Genomic DNA, 17738 nt, shown 5'->3' on the forward strand with positions numbered 1-17738 from the left:
ATTAACGCGTAAACACCTGTTTTCTATTTGGATAATATAGTCCAGTTCTGAGGCTCCATTTACTAGCAATTCTACAATTTTCTCTCCCTGAATCTGCTGTGCGTCTGCCTCCCCCCCCCCCCGAGAAACCTCACTCTACCTGTTGACATAGGTAACACACTGGTCATTCTTATTTGCATAACTACGAAAATAAATAATAAAGAAAAATATGGGAACAATTCAGAGTCAAGAGATCCAGGTTTCCCAGTTATAGTGTTTTTAGACAGTATGCAGAATAAAACTGTTTGGACTTCATTTCCCATAGGTATACGATCGCTTAAAGATTATTCGAGTACGAAGATATATATATATATATATATATATATATATATATATATATATATATATATATATATATATATATATATAAACTACACATGGACTCACTCCGGGTGGTTCGGAAGTGTTCCAGTTTTGGCAATACGTTGGAGACATAAAAATGTACAGATATGCTGCCCGAGTCATGCACTGGTAGACCCTCTTTCATAGTAATGCGTATAAAACTCTCTTCATTGTATGGCGACTTCGAGCGAACCAACTTTTATCGTTTATTCCATGTTTCATCTCTGGCTGTTTGGCGATTTCAACCCGAGTCTATTTTTTGTCAACCGTGAACAAATGTTGATGAAAAGTTGCACAAACCCTTCTGACCGTCACATGATTTTTCAATATATTATCAACAGCCGACAAAATAATGCCGGTGATAATACACGTCTTCCATCGTGACTCAGTCATCTTCATCAGATGGTCTTCCACAACATGAACCATCCTCCACTGATTCACGACCATCCTTAAAACAATGAAATCTTCTCAAAATTGTAGGATTTGACAGAATTACGCCCGTAAACTTTACCCAAGTCGGCGTCGATCTCAGTAATGCAGTGCTGTCAGAGCATCATTTATTTGCAGAATGCCCTTTGCTCAGTGGCAGAATTGTCCAGTCTGATTAAAATCAGATCTCCACTGTTATACATGAAGATCTGACAGCGACCGCTTAAGGGTCATGTTCTGGTAATTTACGTTATTAATATAATCACTAATTTTATCAGCCAATCAAATGAAGTCTTATATGTTCGCGTTTGGAGACTGAGCAGTATATATGAAAAGCATGAATGTGTATAGCTACGATATCGTATCCACAACTTTATTTGTTGTGGTTATTGTTACGAACTGATCCCATATCATGTAATGGAAGAAAAAAAGAATCATCACTAAAGTCATAAAAACAATTAGTGTAGAAATCTACTACATAAGTATAATCATGCTGTGAAAAAAAGCTTGGCTTGTTTTGAATATATTAAGCCCTTACACGATAAAATAAACTGGCATGGTTACACTAACCTCACCGTCTCCGCCATGACAGAAAACGCGAGACTCTCGCCGTGACCCATTTTCTATATAAGGCTTGCCAGACCATATTTGATATTCTACGCTATGTTGTTATTATCAATCAAGTGACGATTAGTGGGTTCTTTGTGGAATTTCAAAGTTACCGATAAACCGTATTTACTTTTAATGCGCAGAATTTCTGACTCGAGCCGCGCCATATTTTTACTACGATTTGTTTACGTTTCCAAATAAGGCCACAGTGTCCTTATATGGCACGCAAACAAACGATAAACATGTTTGATCTGTTTTAAACTATACACAGGTTCTGTATAATATGAACAAATCTGCAATAAATGTATTATTTTCCGCACACATCTATCAGCACCATTGTGATATCATTGTCGGATGAGGAATGGTTTATCCCTAAATACTGAAGTGACAATAAACTCATAATCAGAGTAAAATGTTTTAGTGATCTCTCCAATGAAAGAATGCTTGTACGTTTTTTTTCTGATGATGATATTTTGTTCATCAAAAAACATATCGCATTGCTGATAATTGTTGAATTATGATAATATATGTTCTTCTTTTGATCCTTGCGCTCTATGCAACAGTCTGTTTTTATTCTCTTTTTGTATAAATGTGCCATGACTAAAAAATTAAATAAACTGGATTTAAATGAATAAATGTGGTTTAGTTACATTCCGCAATAGCGAGGTCTTTGGTCCTCCCAGTCTTCAACTTTATCAATGTCTACCAATTCAATACAGTTGGACAAAGGCGTCGGAAATCCAGGAAATAAAGATCCGAACGCATGTTCTTTAGTTCTCAAAATATAAGAGAAGATCGAGAAAAAAGATCTCCTTGTATACAAAATTTCCCAAAACTATGATTGGAGCCCAACACATCGTATAGGCTTTTGTAACTTTATTCCATTGGAACAGTGGGAATATTTGTTCAAATACACCATAATATAAAGAAATACACTAATAGTTCTAATTAGTAGATTGCTTTCGTCTAGAAAACGAACATAGGACACTAAATATATCTGCAACGTGACTCAGATGAGATGCAGTGGCAATTCAGTCAACACAAACAGTAACCTGAACAAAAGACTATCATTGGCCTCAGCCTAACCTGTCACGTGCGTTTCCATGCCTTGACTCACTGAGAGGCATCTCAGTGCGAATTGTTGCTGAGGAAATACACGCTTATGACGGAGCCGCATTACCCCCAAAACACTTATATTAAAGCACATATACTTGACCTAAATAATGCAATTTTACTACAAAACCACAAAAGTTTCGAATATATGTTAAGTTTAAACTTGAACTTGATGGCAATTTATTTTATATATTTGTTCCTGCCTTATCAATATAAAATACATAATTTGTTTTATTTTTTTTTAAAGAGTTTTTCTCATTTTGTACAAAGGCCGTTGTTAAAGGTAATGTAGGACAAAACAGACGTCATTAAAAGTAACCCACTTAAGATATTTACTAAAATCTACATATTATGAACGTCAAATATTCAACCTTTCTTAAATAAAATACTTGCATATAATGAAAATTACCTTAAAAAGCTAACATTATCATACAATGCTAAAAATACTGGAAACAAAAAAGGAAGATAAATGTATACAGTCTCTCGAACTGTAAAAATAAACCCAGCATATGTAGACGGGAAATAAAGGTTGATCATTGATCCCATAATCAGATGTTATTAACAGAACTGCTAAGAATTTTTACCTAGTAAATCGATAAATAAATTACAGAATAATAAATAAAATGTAGAGTATGTTAATGAACTGCATAAGATATTTTTTTCAAACTGAAATATGATGACAGGATTTGACGCAAAAACGGACCATGTCGCTGGAAGAAAATTGCAAAAACGAGGCTTTCTGTGGAAATAATAAATTCATTAAGTATGATTACAGTCTTGCAAAATTAAAACTCGGCCCTTAAATTACTAATAAGTACATAAGATACCCCCTCCCCTCTTTCTTATCCTCCATAATATACATTTTTAAGGGGCTATATGAATAAACACATGACAGTGTAGACGTATATAGCTGTTGAAAAGGGTACCAGAGTGTCAAACTTATATGAGGCAGTCACGTTAGTTACATTTACAAATACCTACATAAAACCAAATAATTTTAAATTCGAGTATTCAATAATACCAATTGCTATTTATTTATTTATTTATTAATTTATTATAGGCAAAAGACAATGCTCTTATACAAACTCTCCAACGGCCTGATTTACATACATATTTATTTTATTTCTTTCTTTAATGATTTACATTTATATTTATTTAATTTTTTTATTTAGCAATTTACAAAAAATTATTTAATTTGTTTATTTAATAATTTACATTCATGTATATTTATTTTACTTATTTAATGATTAACATTCATGTTTATGTAATTTTTTTATTTACTAATTTGCATTCATATTTACTTTTTTTTAAAATGAGTTACACTCATATGTATTTTATTTATTTATTTAATAATTTACATTCATATTTATTTAATTTATTTATTTAAAGATTTACACTTATATGTATTTTATTTATTTATTTAATGATTTACATTCATATTTATTTAATTTATTTATTTAATAAGAACTGGTTACAATATCTTAGAACGAATGAAGATATTGCATATAATTACAAATATACTAATTATAGCATATACATTTGAGGTATGAAATGCAAGAGGATACTAACTGTTTATATTATAAGTCATTGACTGAAAATTAAAATCGCATGATAAAAGAGTACGTCTGATACTACATGTAGAATGGCATATGCTGTGGAGAAATACAATTAAGTAAAGCTCTATAAGGCATCCCTATTTCACACTTAACACCCAGAAGTTCACTAGTACTTCATTTTTGACAGCTGCAGAATTTTACATTTAAATATGAAATTTCATTAGGACTGATTTCCAATAAAGCATCATGCAATCTCGATCTTATAGTGGCTGCTTCATTTTTTGAGAGCGAAAATGAATTACATGTATATTATTATTAGCTCATAGTGTAGTTAACACATTAAACATGACTATTAGATTGGTTTTGTTTTTCACAGGTCGGACATCAGACATATCTAGCAAATCTGTCTTGTTTTCCACAGGTAGGTCATCACAGTGATCGCACATACCTAGAAAGTCATTCCTATTTTCTACAGCTAGGACGAGAAACATACATAGCAAATCAGTCTTGCTTTCCACAGGTAGGACAAGAAACAAACAGAGCGAATCAGTCTTGTTTTTCACAGGGTAGACACCACGCAATTCTAGCAAATCTGTCTTGTTTTCCACTGGTAGGACATCACACATACCTAGCAAGTCAGTCTTGTTTTCCACAGGTCGAACAACATATATACATAAAAATTCAGGCTTAATTTCCACAGGAAGGACAAGAAACATGAATAGCAAGTCAGTATTTTTCGCCACAGGTAGGACATCAAAAATATACAAAGCACATTAGTCTTGCTTTCTACAGATAGGAAATCAGACATATCTACCTGGTCAGTCTTGCTTTCAACAGGTAGAAAATCAAACATACCTTAAAGGTCAGTCTTGTTTTCCATATAGGAAATCAATATACCTGGCTGGTCACATGGAGATAAATCAAATATACCATAGAGTCAATCTTGTTTTACACTGATAAGACACCAAATATACTTAGCAGGTCAGTCTTGCCCTCGACAGCCGTGCATAGATGTCAGTCTGGTTGTACAGAGTGTATGACACCAGACATGCCTGTCATGCTCGTCTTGTTTTCTACAGGTAGAACATTAAAATATACATAACAAGTAAGTCTCCGTTCCCCCAGTAAGAACTTCAAACACACCGAGCCAGTCAGTCTCGTTTTCTACAGGTTGAATATCAAAATAAATATATAGCAAGTCGATCTCGTGTCTCACAGTTGGAACATGAAAGATATCTATCAGATCAGTCCTAACCAGAATGAACATCAAACCTGCCTAGCAAGTCATTGATGGTTTCCACACGTAACATGATAGCATAAAAATATTAAAAGATGCATATGTTTTCCGTTTCAGTAATGCATTTTAAAATTCTCGTGTTTTTAGTCAGCAATACTTTACATCTTTGTGCCAAATCCCACCGTCAGGTCTAAAGACAGAAATATAAATGCCTTCTTAAACTCTCTCTCTCTCTCACTATATATATATATATATATATATATATATATATATATATATATATATATATATATATATATAATTTATGACCTAATACAGATAAAAAGTTTATCAATATTTCATATTTATTTATATTTATGGAATAAATATTATTAGCCGTTATTTCAGTAACATTTGATTATTGGATAAATGTTCAACATTTCTCTTTCACATCTGTAGTTCAGATTTGTAGCGCTCCTCTACGGCTTGTATAAATTTATGTTGTCTTTTAATTGAAATTGTACTTTATGTGTATTAGCTATCCAGGGGTGATCTTCATTCCGACGCTAGGATTTTGAAAAGCAAAGTGCAAGGTGATAAACGTAATATTTATTTAAATATTTTGCATTTTAAATGAGCAGGCGGGAATAAACAAATAAACCACTAAACAAATTCTTTCTTTAAAGGTGAAACTTAAGATCGTTTTGAGATGGTCTTTGAACTTATTGAACTTTTGGTATAGCGTCAAAAGTCAGTATTTTCAATGATAAATTTTTAATAATTATTGGCTTCTTCGCGTATAATGGGAGCGTAACTAAATCGTAATCTGTTAGTTTGGGGAAAAACTTGAGTCTTATGTGCGCATATTTATTTATATTTGTACGTAATTCGGCATATTATCTCGCCATCCCGAGCTTGTGCATGTTCTCAACAAATGAATGGCCGTACCATGTGCATCAGTAAGCTGAGAGGAGTGATCTTCCCAAAACCCCTGCGATTGGTTTGCTTCTAGCCAATGGCAGCGGTTGTGTAGTTTACTGTTTGTGCTGACTGAGTTGCATCTGCAGCGCAGCCGAGTCGGATTGAAAAACAAAAGAAGCACATAAAAAATCGACGGCAAATAGTTCGAGCAAATAGTAGTTGTTGCTTATGGAACTCTATTTATTTAATGCAAGAACTTGTTATTGGAACTTGTCTCGTATTATTATCTTTTTAAAAGGCCGCATATGAGCACCGTCCTAGTTACGAGTGTCCTCAGAAACTAAAATGTCATTGGCTTCTCAATGTAGAAAGTTAACTCAGTGACGTCAGGTTACAAAAGCGTCTGCAGTTGATTGGGCACCGTCAAATTACACATTCTATTTAGAGTGCTGTTTATGTTTACTCAAGGAACTGGTTATCGAGCTAACTGTTTATTCTGAGAACTCAAGTACTTACCTTCGGATCTTTACATCCTCGATCTAAAGTATAAAAAGAAACTTGTTTCCAAACTTTTCATCTTTTTGGGAATCAGCACAGAAAGAATATTCGAAAAGGACGAAATAAAAGGGAACATACACGGAGCAAGCAGTAGTATAATGTAAGTACAAAAGTGAATTATGTTCCAGCCAGAAGAATGTTTCCAGCCAGAAGGGTGGGGAAAAGTAGGCGATCGTCTGTGAGATGGAACCCCAAGTTGGGGTCCAGGGGGCTTCGTCCATGGAAGCGTATTCATTGTAAGCGTTTCCAGAGCATAATTGTAACCAAACAGTAAAGAAAATTTATTATTAGAAACGTTTCGATTGCTTCCCACTCGCATTTTCATGGAGGTGGGGCACTCATAAAATGTAAATAGTAGAGTAATTACGAACGTAAAAGCAACGGCATAAAACGCGATGAAAAGATAATTGGTGTAACATTATGTACCGTTAATTATTGCCTATTAAAATTAATATTTGGTGCAATCTATGGTCGCTCTTCTAATGAAGTGTTTCCTCAAACTTTTCTTGCAAGTACTTTTATATAAAATGCTATTGATATTACGAAAACAGCAGTAGGTGCAACTTTTCTCGACAAGGTGTAATATCGTTCATCAGATGCACGATCGAAGATTTGTTCGAACGTTCTTTATATTATTGATATAAGGTGAAAGGTCTCTTAGTTTCTTACCTCAGTATATAGAAACTATATAAGCGAGAGCATCAGCATTCATTTTCTGACAAGTATCAAAGTATAAATTTAACCACCAGTTTGCATACACCTTTGTGGCAATTTCTCGTTTGTCTAATTTAAATATTCGACGCACGCACCCACCACAACGCTAACTGCAGTTATACCAATAATTGATCACAGTAAACGTTTATCTTTTGGTTCCAATGACGTCACACACGTTCGGCAGTCCGGAATGAAACAAAATCGCTCGATTCAGCCGTGGATTAAGGACTGTCAAAAGAGAACGTTCTATTAGCTTTCTCGTTTGATAAATCACAACGAATCATGAAAAAGCTAGATATTTACCGTCCAATGAGTGCATCTAATACAGTTTCTATATGCAATGGACCATTCAGTGACCGCGAATTTAAAAACAAACGGGTCTCACAATATTGAATTTTGCTTACAAAGAACTGCATATTATGCAGCTACTACCACGAAAATGGTGAAGGAAAAATATGTAACTTTGTTCAGAATCTCTCTCTCTCTCTCTCTCTCTCTCTCTCTCTCTCTCTCTCTCTCTCTCTATATATATATATATATATATATATATATATATATATATATATATATATATATATCCTTGTGTTTTGTGTGAGAAGTAGGACACAACAACCTATTTTTTTTCATGCAGTCACGTTTATGATTTAAATTCACACAATCAAATTGTTTTTATTGCAGTCAAAATATATACATAGCAACGGCTAGAGATGTACGGAGCTAGAAAACTTGGAGTTCTTTTTATCAGCCTTGCTGTGATAGCTTTCAGTCATTCATCTGTTCTGGGGAAGTCGGTGGCATACGATGATCTACAGAATTCTCCGTTTGACAATGGCTATGATTCAAAGTACCCAGAGCTTGCTGTACAGGAAAAGGAGCAGGATGATGACGAAGTTCCTCTGGAAGAACTAACAGATGACGAGCTTGAGGAATATGTTAATGCTGAGGACGGGAAGCTGTTTTCCGAATTAGGTGAGTGAATTGGAAAGTTTGAATATTAGTAGGTAGTACAGGTAAAAGAAGTGTGCACTGTAAAACAAGTCTGCATTATTAGTGCACGCGCATTGTCGTACAGTTTCATCTTTCAATACTCAGATCACAACTTTATTGATCTGACGTATGCAAAAAGGCACATAGTCAATACAATACATAATTCATATACAATTCATTGTTGAATAAATTAATGAATAATGGCGATATAAACCTGTGAACTGAGAGATAAAAGATAAAAAACTTAGAGATAAAAGATAAAAAACTTAGAACCAATCAGGACCTGCTCGGACTTTTTCTTCAATGATCCGAATGACATACGAATGTGTCAATGTGAAATCGTTATTGCCATCTAATGAAGTTCGACCCTTCCTCTTTGAGGTTTTGGGTCAGTGGGTACGGGTGATTGGTACCGAGAAGGAATAAATGAGAATATCTTGAGAATTCCTTCATTACTATAAAATCTAAGTGTAATGATGAATTTAAATTTAATATCGTACGCCGTGTATGTCTTCGTGATTCTGTGCGCGTGCGTCTGATTTGCAGAATAATTTTCTCATATTTTGAATAAAACTAAACTAAACACTGGCGAATATCACTTTTTCAAATATTTGAACTATACATACATACATACATACATACATACATACATACATACATACATGCATGCATACATACAGACATACAGTATATTCGTACTTAATTATTTTAAAATTTATATGCTTATCCTTTTTAATTTTTTCTATGAAACAGATATAATCAGCGGTAAAGCGGTCCTCGCGGTAAAAAAGGGGCGATCTAAGAGATGGATTGTACCTGTTGGAAGAGCTTTGTTCTCTGCCGGAAGAGCTCTCGCCCGTACACTCGCAAAGGGTCGTACGACCAGCAGCGCGGGAAAAATTACACGCCAGTATCACAAAGCTGGAGATTACCAGTCTGCAGTTCGTGACTTCAGCAGCCTCAGTCCTTCTAACCCTAAACCCTTCACTGGCAAGAACGGGGTGAGTAAATATCCAATGTTTCCCAGGCTATTGTAACAAGATTTTTGATTAGTAAAATTATCATCATCTGACTCAGAAACTAGAGATGTTACTAGTTCATGACACTAGAAGAAAAGAAAACGTATTCATGTGCGCTTTTGATCTGGGAAAATAGTTGTAAACAATGGCTAAACTATAGTTCTCCTAGTTATTTCTTTAGATTCTTTATAATTTCAACAACTATTTGTAATTTTAAAAAAATTGAATTTAATACTTTACAGCATTCATGAAGTTAAGAAGGTTAAAAATAGTTTACAAACTCTGCATGAACAGTGTTTCTGCTTATCTGCAATGCTCCAGATATATTATCTACTTGAGAGTGACAGGTGTAAGGTGCAGTGATTTGCATTTGCATGTGCAATCTATTTTTAAGCGTGACGACTTCAGAAATTCTTGTACAATATGTGGAGAAGTTCTTTTATAAGCAAACAGTCAGTCTTTAAGATAACGCTTTTCTTCACATGACTCGAATTTCGAAACTTTTCATATCAGACTACAAATGAAATGTACGATAAATCAAATTGCACTTTGACGATAGAAATGTTTTGTTCATATCAAAATTAGATGAGAGTTTACTCCTATATGATGAGCTTTTGTCCATCTGCTACAAGAAAATGAATATTTACAATGAAAAGCGTTGTAGGAATTCAGGAAAGTGAGGTTGACAGCAAAAAGAGTCACGGCGGTTACGTCTGTACAAATGATATTACTAAAACTTAAATGGAAACAAAAAAAATGGCGGATATTATAAAATTTAAAGGTAAGAATAACAAACATCAAATATTTAGTTTGCAAACGGCTTCATAAGCAAATTTTGGGTCTATAAACGGCTTCATGAGCAGAATCTGAGTCCTTAAACAGTCTCATGAGCAAACTGATAGCCAGTATCTACGCAGTCAACGCAATGATTACAACACCATGTCGGATATTAAGCAGTGTTACCTGTATTTTTTTTACGGAAAACTACGACATTAGGTCGTCAGTAATGGATTTAATATATTCCTACGTATATCCAGAGTTGTATGCATAAGATTGAACCATTTACGGATGTTTTCCTTTTTTTAATAGCTTGAAGGGATTACAGGACAGTTGGGAAGCAAGTACACCATTCAGGCCAGGAGCGGCAGTTCTAGCGGAAGTCCAACTCTGGAAATATTTCAGAATGGAAAACCAAACGGAAGCATCATCCGAAAAATCCGATACGATTAAAGCATTCCTTTATTGCACATATGTGCTGATTACTCAAACTATAATACATTAAATTCAACGTATCTTTCATTACTCAAACCGTCAACGTATCACCCATTACGGTATACAGTACAAATACACATTATCTCCCGGTTTATGTACTTTGTGATTCAAAACATCATCCACAGTTCGATAATCGGATTAACGCATGGAAAAATGAAATATCTTACAAAATACTGTAAATCATTTATGACGGTGTATGGCAATATTCGAATGGTAGATTGATGTTTACCTCTCAGCTGGGTGCGGTATGTGGGAATCTACTGTAGCTTAACATATTCCATTGGCCAGCAGATCATGAGCAGATCTGCCATGTGCTGGAAAAGTCAGCCTGAACTAATTTTTAATACACTATCTTTAGCGGTTATTCCTATCGGGAAAAACGAATTTTGTCTGACTAGACAATACCAGCTTCTGAAAGTGCAATGAATGAATTAGAAAATATAAAAAAAATATAAAAAAATTAATCTGCTCTTTTTTTATAAATATAATTCACTCATGAAGTCCAGAAAGTGAAAATGACCAAGCGGAACTAGCATTTAAAAATAACATGTGCAATGTGAAGCAAGACCAAGCTATATACTCTATAACCCAAATTACAAACATCAAGCATTCATCAAACTAAAGGGAATTAAAAGTTCTTTTAAGAATACCTAACGTACAAGGCCTTTTTTAAATAGACAGAATAACCAGTGACAAAAATTGAGGAAATTTCTATCCTTAAACTTTTAATCCTTTACAAAATACGAAAATGTAGAGCGCCACCCAATGGATAATAACAATTGATGATGTCACAAATTACGTCAGACGTAATGTAAATATGTCAATAAACGCATGAAGAGGGTGAACATTTTGAAACTGAAATAAATTTAAATAAATAAAACTTTTTCTTATTTCTCAGTTTATTTTCAATTCTTTTGTAAGAAAAATATTTTGTTGCGCATTGACGAACGGTGAATGGGAGAGGAAATACCGAATTGTTTATAAGACATGTATTTTCGTTGCTACAAGTAAAAATTTATAGAAGATCTCAAATGGGTAATGATTCAATACTGAATTTATGAAAGAAGTTGAATAATGTCCAGCTCTTCCAAGCCCTGGCGAGCAAAAGCTGGACATTATTCAACTCGTTTCATGAATTTAATATTAAATCATTACCCATTTGAGATTCGTTTTATCACATAGTGTTGATTTCAGTCTAAATTATTTAGATAGTCTTATGTTACGTGTTTGGGCTCAAATAAACAGTAACAAAAGAAAGTGTGAAAACCACACGCTTTGAAAAATCTAACAAATAATTTATTTCCTTCGAAAATCTCTGTAAAAATGAAAAAATAAGAACTTACGGGTATAATAATCAAATCCAAAAGTAATCAAAGAATAATAATCAAAATAATTTTTAGATGTCCTAATAATGAAATGTTCTAATGAATTCATGTTCGAGTCCCTACGAAGACTCCAAGATGGAAGACGTTGACGTATACTGTACTCAGTATGGTGTTGATGTTTACAGCCCTTTGTGAAACACAGAAAATAAAATTCCGGTGTTTGAATTCTAAATAGAAAATTTAAAAAATCTGTTTCCAAGAATCATGTATGAGCACTCAAATATTTCCAGGAAAAAGAATTATCCTTTAGAATCCAAATAATTTTCTTAAAAATTAAATTCAAATTCCAAGTGACACAACATACACTTTTCAGAGTAAAGAAATATCCCGACTGACGAAATATCTCTATAAACAAAGATTAAACAGTAACTTGAAACGGAAAACAGATTCCCGGATGAGGGTCAACTTTCCAGAATCTTCGAAAAGTATTTACGTCTAAAAGCACGTAGTCCCAGTATGACCTTGACAAAAACCAATTATTTTACTCTAAGAATAAGATAAATATAAAATGTTGTTTACTTGTCTCAGTGATTTCTGAAACCAAGGTCAGGAACTAGGTCAGCTTTAGGTGTTTACAACTGAAGAGTCAAGGTCAAACTATTTTCTGAAAATTATCAAGTTCCTCGTAAACAAAACTACATTATTTTGACATTTAATGAACTAATTTTTGTTAAGGCTTACAAAAAAATTAAATCCAATAAAATTAAATCAAATATACATACCACTTCCCCCATAAAGAAAAAGAATGATTTATAATAAAGCTTTCTTTTTGCCATAAATTAATTTATACATGAAGTTAAAAATAACTCTTATAAATTACACACAGTGTATATGAAATAATATATAGTTATCCACGGGAAAGTGTGTCTGCTATTAAAGTATCTTTTTCCTTGATGTGCCTGATGTCAATATCAAATTCCTGTAACAACATACTCTACCTTAGTAGTCTCTGATTTTATTTTTCATCATGCCGATGAAAGTAAGGGGGTTTTGGTCATTAAGCACAATAATCGAAGAAAGAGCTGAACCAAATTAAACTTCAAAAGATGTAATGCCAATATCAAAGCCAAACATTCCTTCTCAATTGTTGAATAATTTCTTTTGTGCTTATTTAATTTTGTAGAAAAATAGCACACTGGATGATCAATATCATTTTCGTCTTTTTGAACAAAAACGCCTCCAACCCCAACGTTACATTCATCAACAGACAATTGAGATGATTTCCTGAAATTTGGAGCTGTAAAAACTGGCGCGCTTTGAAGTATTGCTTTTAACTTGTCAAAAGCCTCCTGACATTTTTCAGTTCAAAGGAACTTGTTTTTCTTACTCGTTTTTTTTCAGATTCAGCAATTATAGAAAAATTGGAACAAAATTTCCGATAGTATTCAGCCATACCTAAAAATCGCATCAGTTGCTTTTTATTTACAGGGACAGGGAATTCAGAGATAGCCTTCCCCTTAGCATCTATAGGTTTAACTTGTCCATGTCCTAGAAAATTTACACAAGAACGGCAGGACTCACGTTTGGATAAATTAATTGTCAAACGTGCATCTGTGAGTCTGTCAAAGAATTTCCAAACTGTCGCTAAATCTTCTTTCCCGGTGTCGTTGTAGATGATGACATCATCGATATAAGCATCACAATTGTCTAGACCAGAGTTAATCATACTCATGAGACGTTGAATGTACTTGGCGACCCTTTATACCAATAGGCATTACTTTATATTGATAAAGTCCATCTGGAGTCACGAATGCCGAAATTTTCTTTGCGCTTTCCGTTATTGGAATCAAATTTGGCATTTCCAATCTTATCAATACAGTCATCGATTCTTGGTAGTGGAAATGAATCTGTTTTTGTCACACTATTCACCTCCTATAATCATTACACATACGGAAAGTGTTATCTGGTTTCGGAACAAGTATGCATGGTGAACTCCAGTCACTTTTACTGGGCTCTATAAAATCATTCTCCAGCAAATGCTGAATTTCTTTTTTCAAGTATTCCTGTTTGAGAGGGTTCATTCTGTACGGGTGTTGTTTGACTAGTTTGAAATTTACAACTTCAACGTTATGGAAAATTTTGTTTGTTCTTGTAGGAACATCTGGGAATATGTGCTCATATTCAACTAATAACTGTTTAAATTCATTTCTTTCTTGCTCTTGCAAATGTGAAAGTTTCTGGTCGAGATCTTTCATAATTTCTAAATTCCGAAGGTTCGTCACTCCAATATCAGTAGAATCCGATGATATTCCTTCACTTATATCTTCAATGAGTGGGACAGGTACAACTAAATTAATTGCATGTTAAACCTGGCTACCTCTTTCAGTATACTCCTTGAGCATATTTATGTGGCACAGTTGTTTTCGTACTCGCCCCCCAGGAGTATTTATGATGTAATTTAAATCACTTATTTTCCTGTCAACTGTGTATGGACCCTAATATTTGGCCTGAAGAGGATTTTGTGGTACTGGCAAGAGAGCCAGGACTATATCACCAGGCTGAAAGATCCTTTCCTTCGAGTTTTTCTCATATCTTGACTTCATGTTTGATTGAGTAGAGTGCAGATTTGCTCTTCCGACCTCATAAGCCTTTGACAACTTATACGTAAAATTGGAAACATAATCAAGAAGATTAATTTCAGTATCTTCATTAGAAAGAAGTTTTTCTTTCAACAACTTCAATATTCCACGCACAGTGTGTCCAAAAACCAGTTCAATGGGACTGAAGCCTAGATATTCTCGAACTGATTCCCTAACAGCAAACAAAAATAAATGAATGCCTTCAGCCCAATCTTTACCCGCATTAAAATAATATGCTCGAATCATATTTTTCAAAGTCTGATGAAATCTTTCTAATGCGCAGTGGCTTTCATGGTGATACTCAGAAGATTTAAGTTGTTAGATACATAATTCGTACATAACTTGCTGGAAACTTCCAGACATGAAATTTGAGCCTTGATCAGACTGGTCAGATTTGGGAAGGCCAAATTGCATAAAAAATATTTTTTATCAAAGCTTTTACTATTGTTTTAGATTAATATTCCTCAAAGGAATCGCCTCTGGAAACCTTGTTGACGCACACATACTGGTCAACAGGTATTGGTTACCTGACTTGGTCTTAGGTAAGGGACCAACACAGTCTACCATAATTCTACTAAACAGTTCGTCAAAGGTAGGAATAGGTTCTAGATTAGACTTAGGTATATTCTGATTGGGTTTTCCTACCATTTGACAAGTATGACAAGATCTACATTATTTACAAACATCACTTTTGATTTTTTGCCAATATAAGTGAGTCAGGATAAGTCTTATTAATCCCTAAATGACTAGCCAAAGGAGCTTCATGGGCCAGACTAAGTATTTCCTGTCTGTAAGGTTTTGGAACTACAATTTGATAGTCCACTGACCACTCATCAACAGGAGATACCTCGGGAGGTCTCCATTTTTTCTTAAGAATCACATTTTAATGAAATAGCAAACAGGAACTTCAATAGCTTCAGTTTCACTAATGGCCCTTTGAAACAAACAAGATATATCATGATCTTTATCCTGTTCGACGACAAGTGATTGTTGTTTATCACTCTGTTTAGAATAATTAGATTGGGTTTGTCCCGCTTCTTTTCTAGTTTCTGAATTTGTACCGATAAGCTTCAGGGAGTAACTCATAACCCCTTAAGGTGCATTCCTTAACCGTATCATAGTCATCACTTTGTTGAACTGACAGTGAATTGTAAATATAACTAGCCGTACCAGTGAGTACACATTGCAATAACTGAGTCCAATGCTCCCTTGGCCAGTTCAAATCTTCAGCAACTTTTTCAAAACGAGAAAATTATTTGCCCACTTTTATACTCTAAAAGGGGGCATTAATCTAATATTCATTGCAAGATCAAAACTTAAAGTGGAAATATATTTTACACTTGTCATGTCCATTTCTTTTATTCTACATTGATATTCTGTCTCTTCCTTCTCTCTTTGCATTTTCTCTCTTTCTTTCGTGTCTCTTTGTTTTTCTTGTAACTGCATACGCATCTGCTTTTCTTGTAACTGCATTTGTTTTTCTTGTAAATGCAGTTGTCTTTCTTTCTCTCTTTCTTCTGCATTTGCTCTTTTTCCAATTTCATTTGTTCCTTTTCTTTTTTAAGTTGCAACTGCATTTGAATTTGTTTTTCTTCTTTATTTTTCTGAAGTTCCAGCTTCCTGAACTCCAATTCCATCTTGTATTTTAATTCTAATTCCTTTACTCTTATCTCAGTCTGATACAGACTTACTGATCGAAACCAAAGCACGTTTAAAAATTATAGCCAAAATTTAAAATAATCTCGGACGAGCCCCCAATTCTTATGTTACATGTTTAGGCTAGAATAAGTAGTTACACAAGAAAGAGTGAAAACAACAAGCTTTGAAAAATATAACAAATAATATATTTCCCTGAAAAAAAATACTGTAAAAATGAAAAATAAGAACTTACGGTTTTAAGAATCAAATCCAAAATTAATCCAAGGATAATCCACAAATAAAATTTTAGAAGTCCTAATAATGAAATGTTCTAATAATTTCAGGTTCGATTCCCGACGAAGAATCCAAAATGGAAGGCAACGGCGTATGCTGAATTCTGTATTGTGTAATGGTCTCCAGTTCCTTGTAGAAACACAAGAAGTAATACTCCTGTGTTGGAAATCCGAATAATTTTTTTTAGAAATGTCTTTGTTCAAGAATTCTGCATGAGCACAAAAATATTTCCATAGAAACGAATTAATGTTTTAGAGTCCAAATTATCTGAAGAAGAATTAGCATATAACTCGAAAACTGGCTACAACAGAAGGAAACGACTTGACATCAAGCGTTTTAAAGCCCAGATTACAGCACCACTGTTAGAACTAGGTAATGCGCAATTTTGGAAATGACTAATTGCGAAATAGAGGATCACGTGATCATGTTTACATATAAAAAAATTCACGTAGCCCCCGTAGGACCTTGATAAAATCCAATGATTTTCCTCCTAGAAAAAAAGTTGTTTACTTGAAAAAAACTATTTGCAAGTTGAGTGCCACGTAACCAACACAGCCTCGATCTCAACCTTATTATTCCCACAATAAAAATAAATTTTAAAAAAATATTGTTTGTGGCTTAAACTTTGTTTCAAAACGTTTTGGTATATAGTTGCAAATGTCCCATATAGGATATTAACCAGTGGAAGATTAATAGTAATGCCTGTTTTTTTTTTCTCAGTCCCATTGACTGTACCAGAGCAACCTCAGTATCTTTGGAGGTGATGGCTAAATCGTCAGCGGCATCTTTATGACTGTGACAATTACCACCAAAATTAAAAACCTCTTCAACTGAAAGAATATTCTACATTATTTGTTATTTCTTGACGTTCAGGTTATTATAGCTGTTGATAGATTTAATATTTTAGGACCCGTATGAGCAGAATAATTTCTCTGTGTGGAACGATGAGATCAACCAGTTTTGTAAACGTTGTCTTCTTTGCCTTACGATTAACACGCTGTGATAGTTTTCATACTGTCTGTACATTTTCCTGTGGCAGCCTCATTAACGCGTAACCACCTGTTTTC

At 34.0% G+C, this 17738-nt stretch overlaps 1 protein-coding gene across 1 annotated transcript; it reads left to right on the top strand.

Moving 5' to 3' along the window:
• The first annotated feature begins 6562 nt into the window (after window positions 1–6562).
• LOC149780554 (uncharacterized) lies at window positions 6563–11667 on the top strand. The gene is made up of 4 exons (XM_089937587.1): window positions 6563–6883; window positions 8176–8466; window positions 9238–9485; window positions 10593–11667. The coding sequence occupies exons 2-4, from the start codon at window positions 8205–8207 to the stop codon at window positions 10731–10733; spliced, it is 651 nt and encodes a 216-aa protein (XP_089793713.1). The 5' UTR covers window positions 6563–6883; window positions 8176–8204; the 3' UTR covers window positions 10734–11667.
• The last annotated feature ends 6071 nt before the right edge of the window (window positions 11668–17738 follow it).

This window comes from Sinohyriopsis cumingii, chromosome 16 (genome assembly GCF_028554795.1).
Source record: "Sinohyriopsis cumingii isolate HCF-2022 chromosome 16, ASM2855479v2, whole genome shotgun sequence".
Classification (NCBI taxonomy): Eukaryota; Metazoa; Mollusca; class Bivalvia; order Unionida; family Unionidae; genus Sinohyriopsis; species Sinohyriopsis cumingii.

Coding starts and splice junctions, on each gene's coding strand:
- LOC149780554 (XM_089937587.1), top strand. CDS start 8,205: ATGTACGGAGCTAGAAAACTTGGAGTTCTTTTTATCAGCCTTGCTGTG. Junction 8,467..9,237: donor GAAGCTGTTTTCCGAATTAG/GTGAGTGAATTG, acceptor TCTATGAAACAG/ATATAATCAGCGGTAAAGCG. Junction 9,486..10,592: donor CCTTCACTGGCAAGAACGGG/GTGAGTAAATAT, acceptor TTTTTTTAATAG/CTTGAAGGGATTACAGGACA.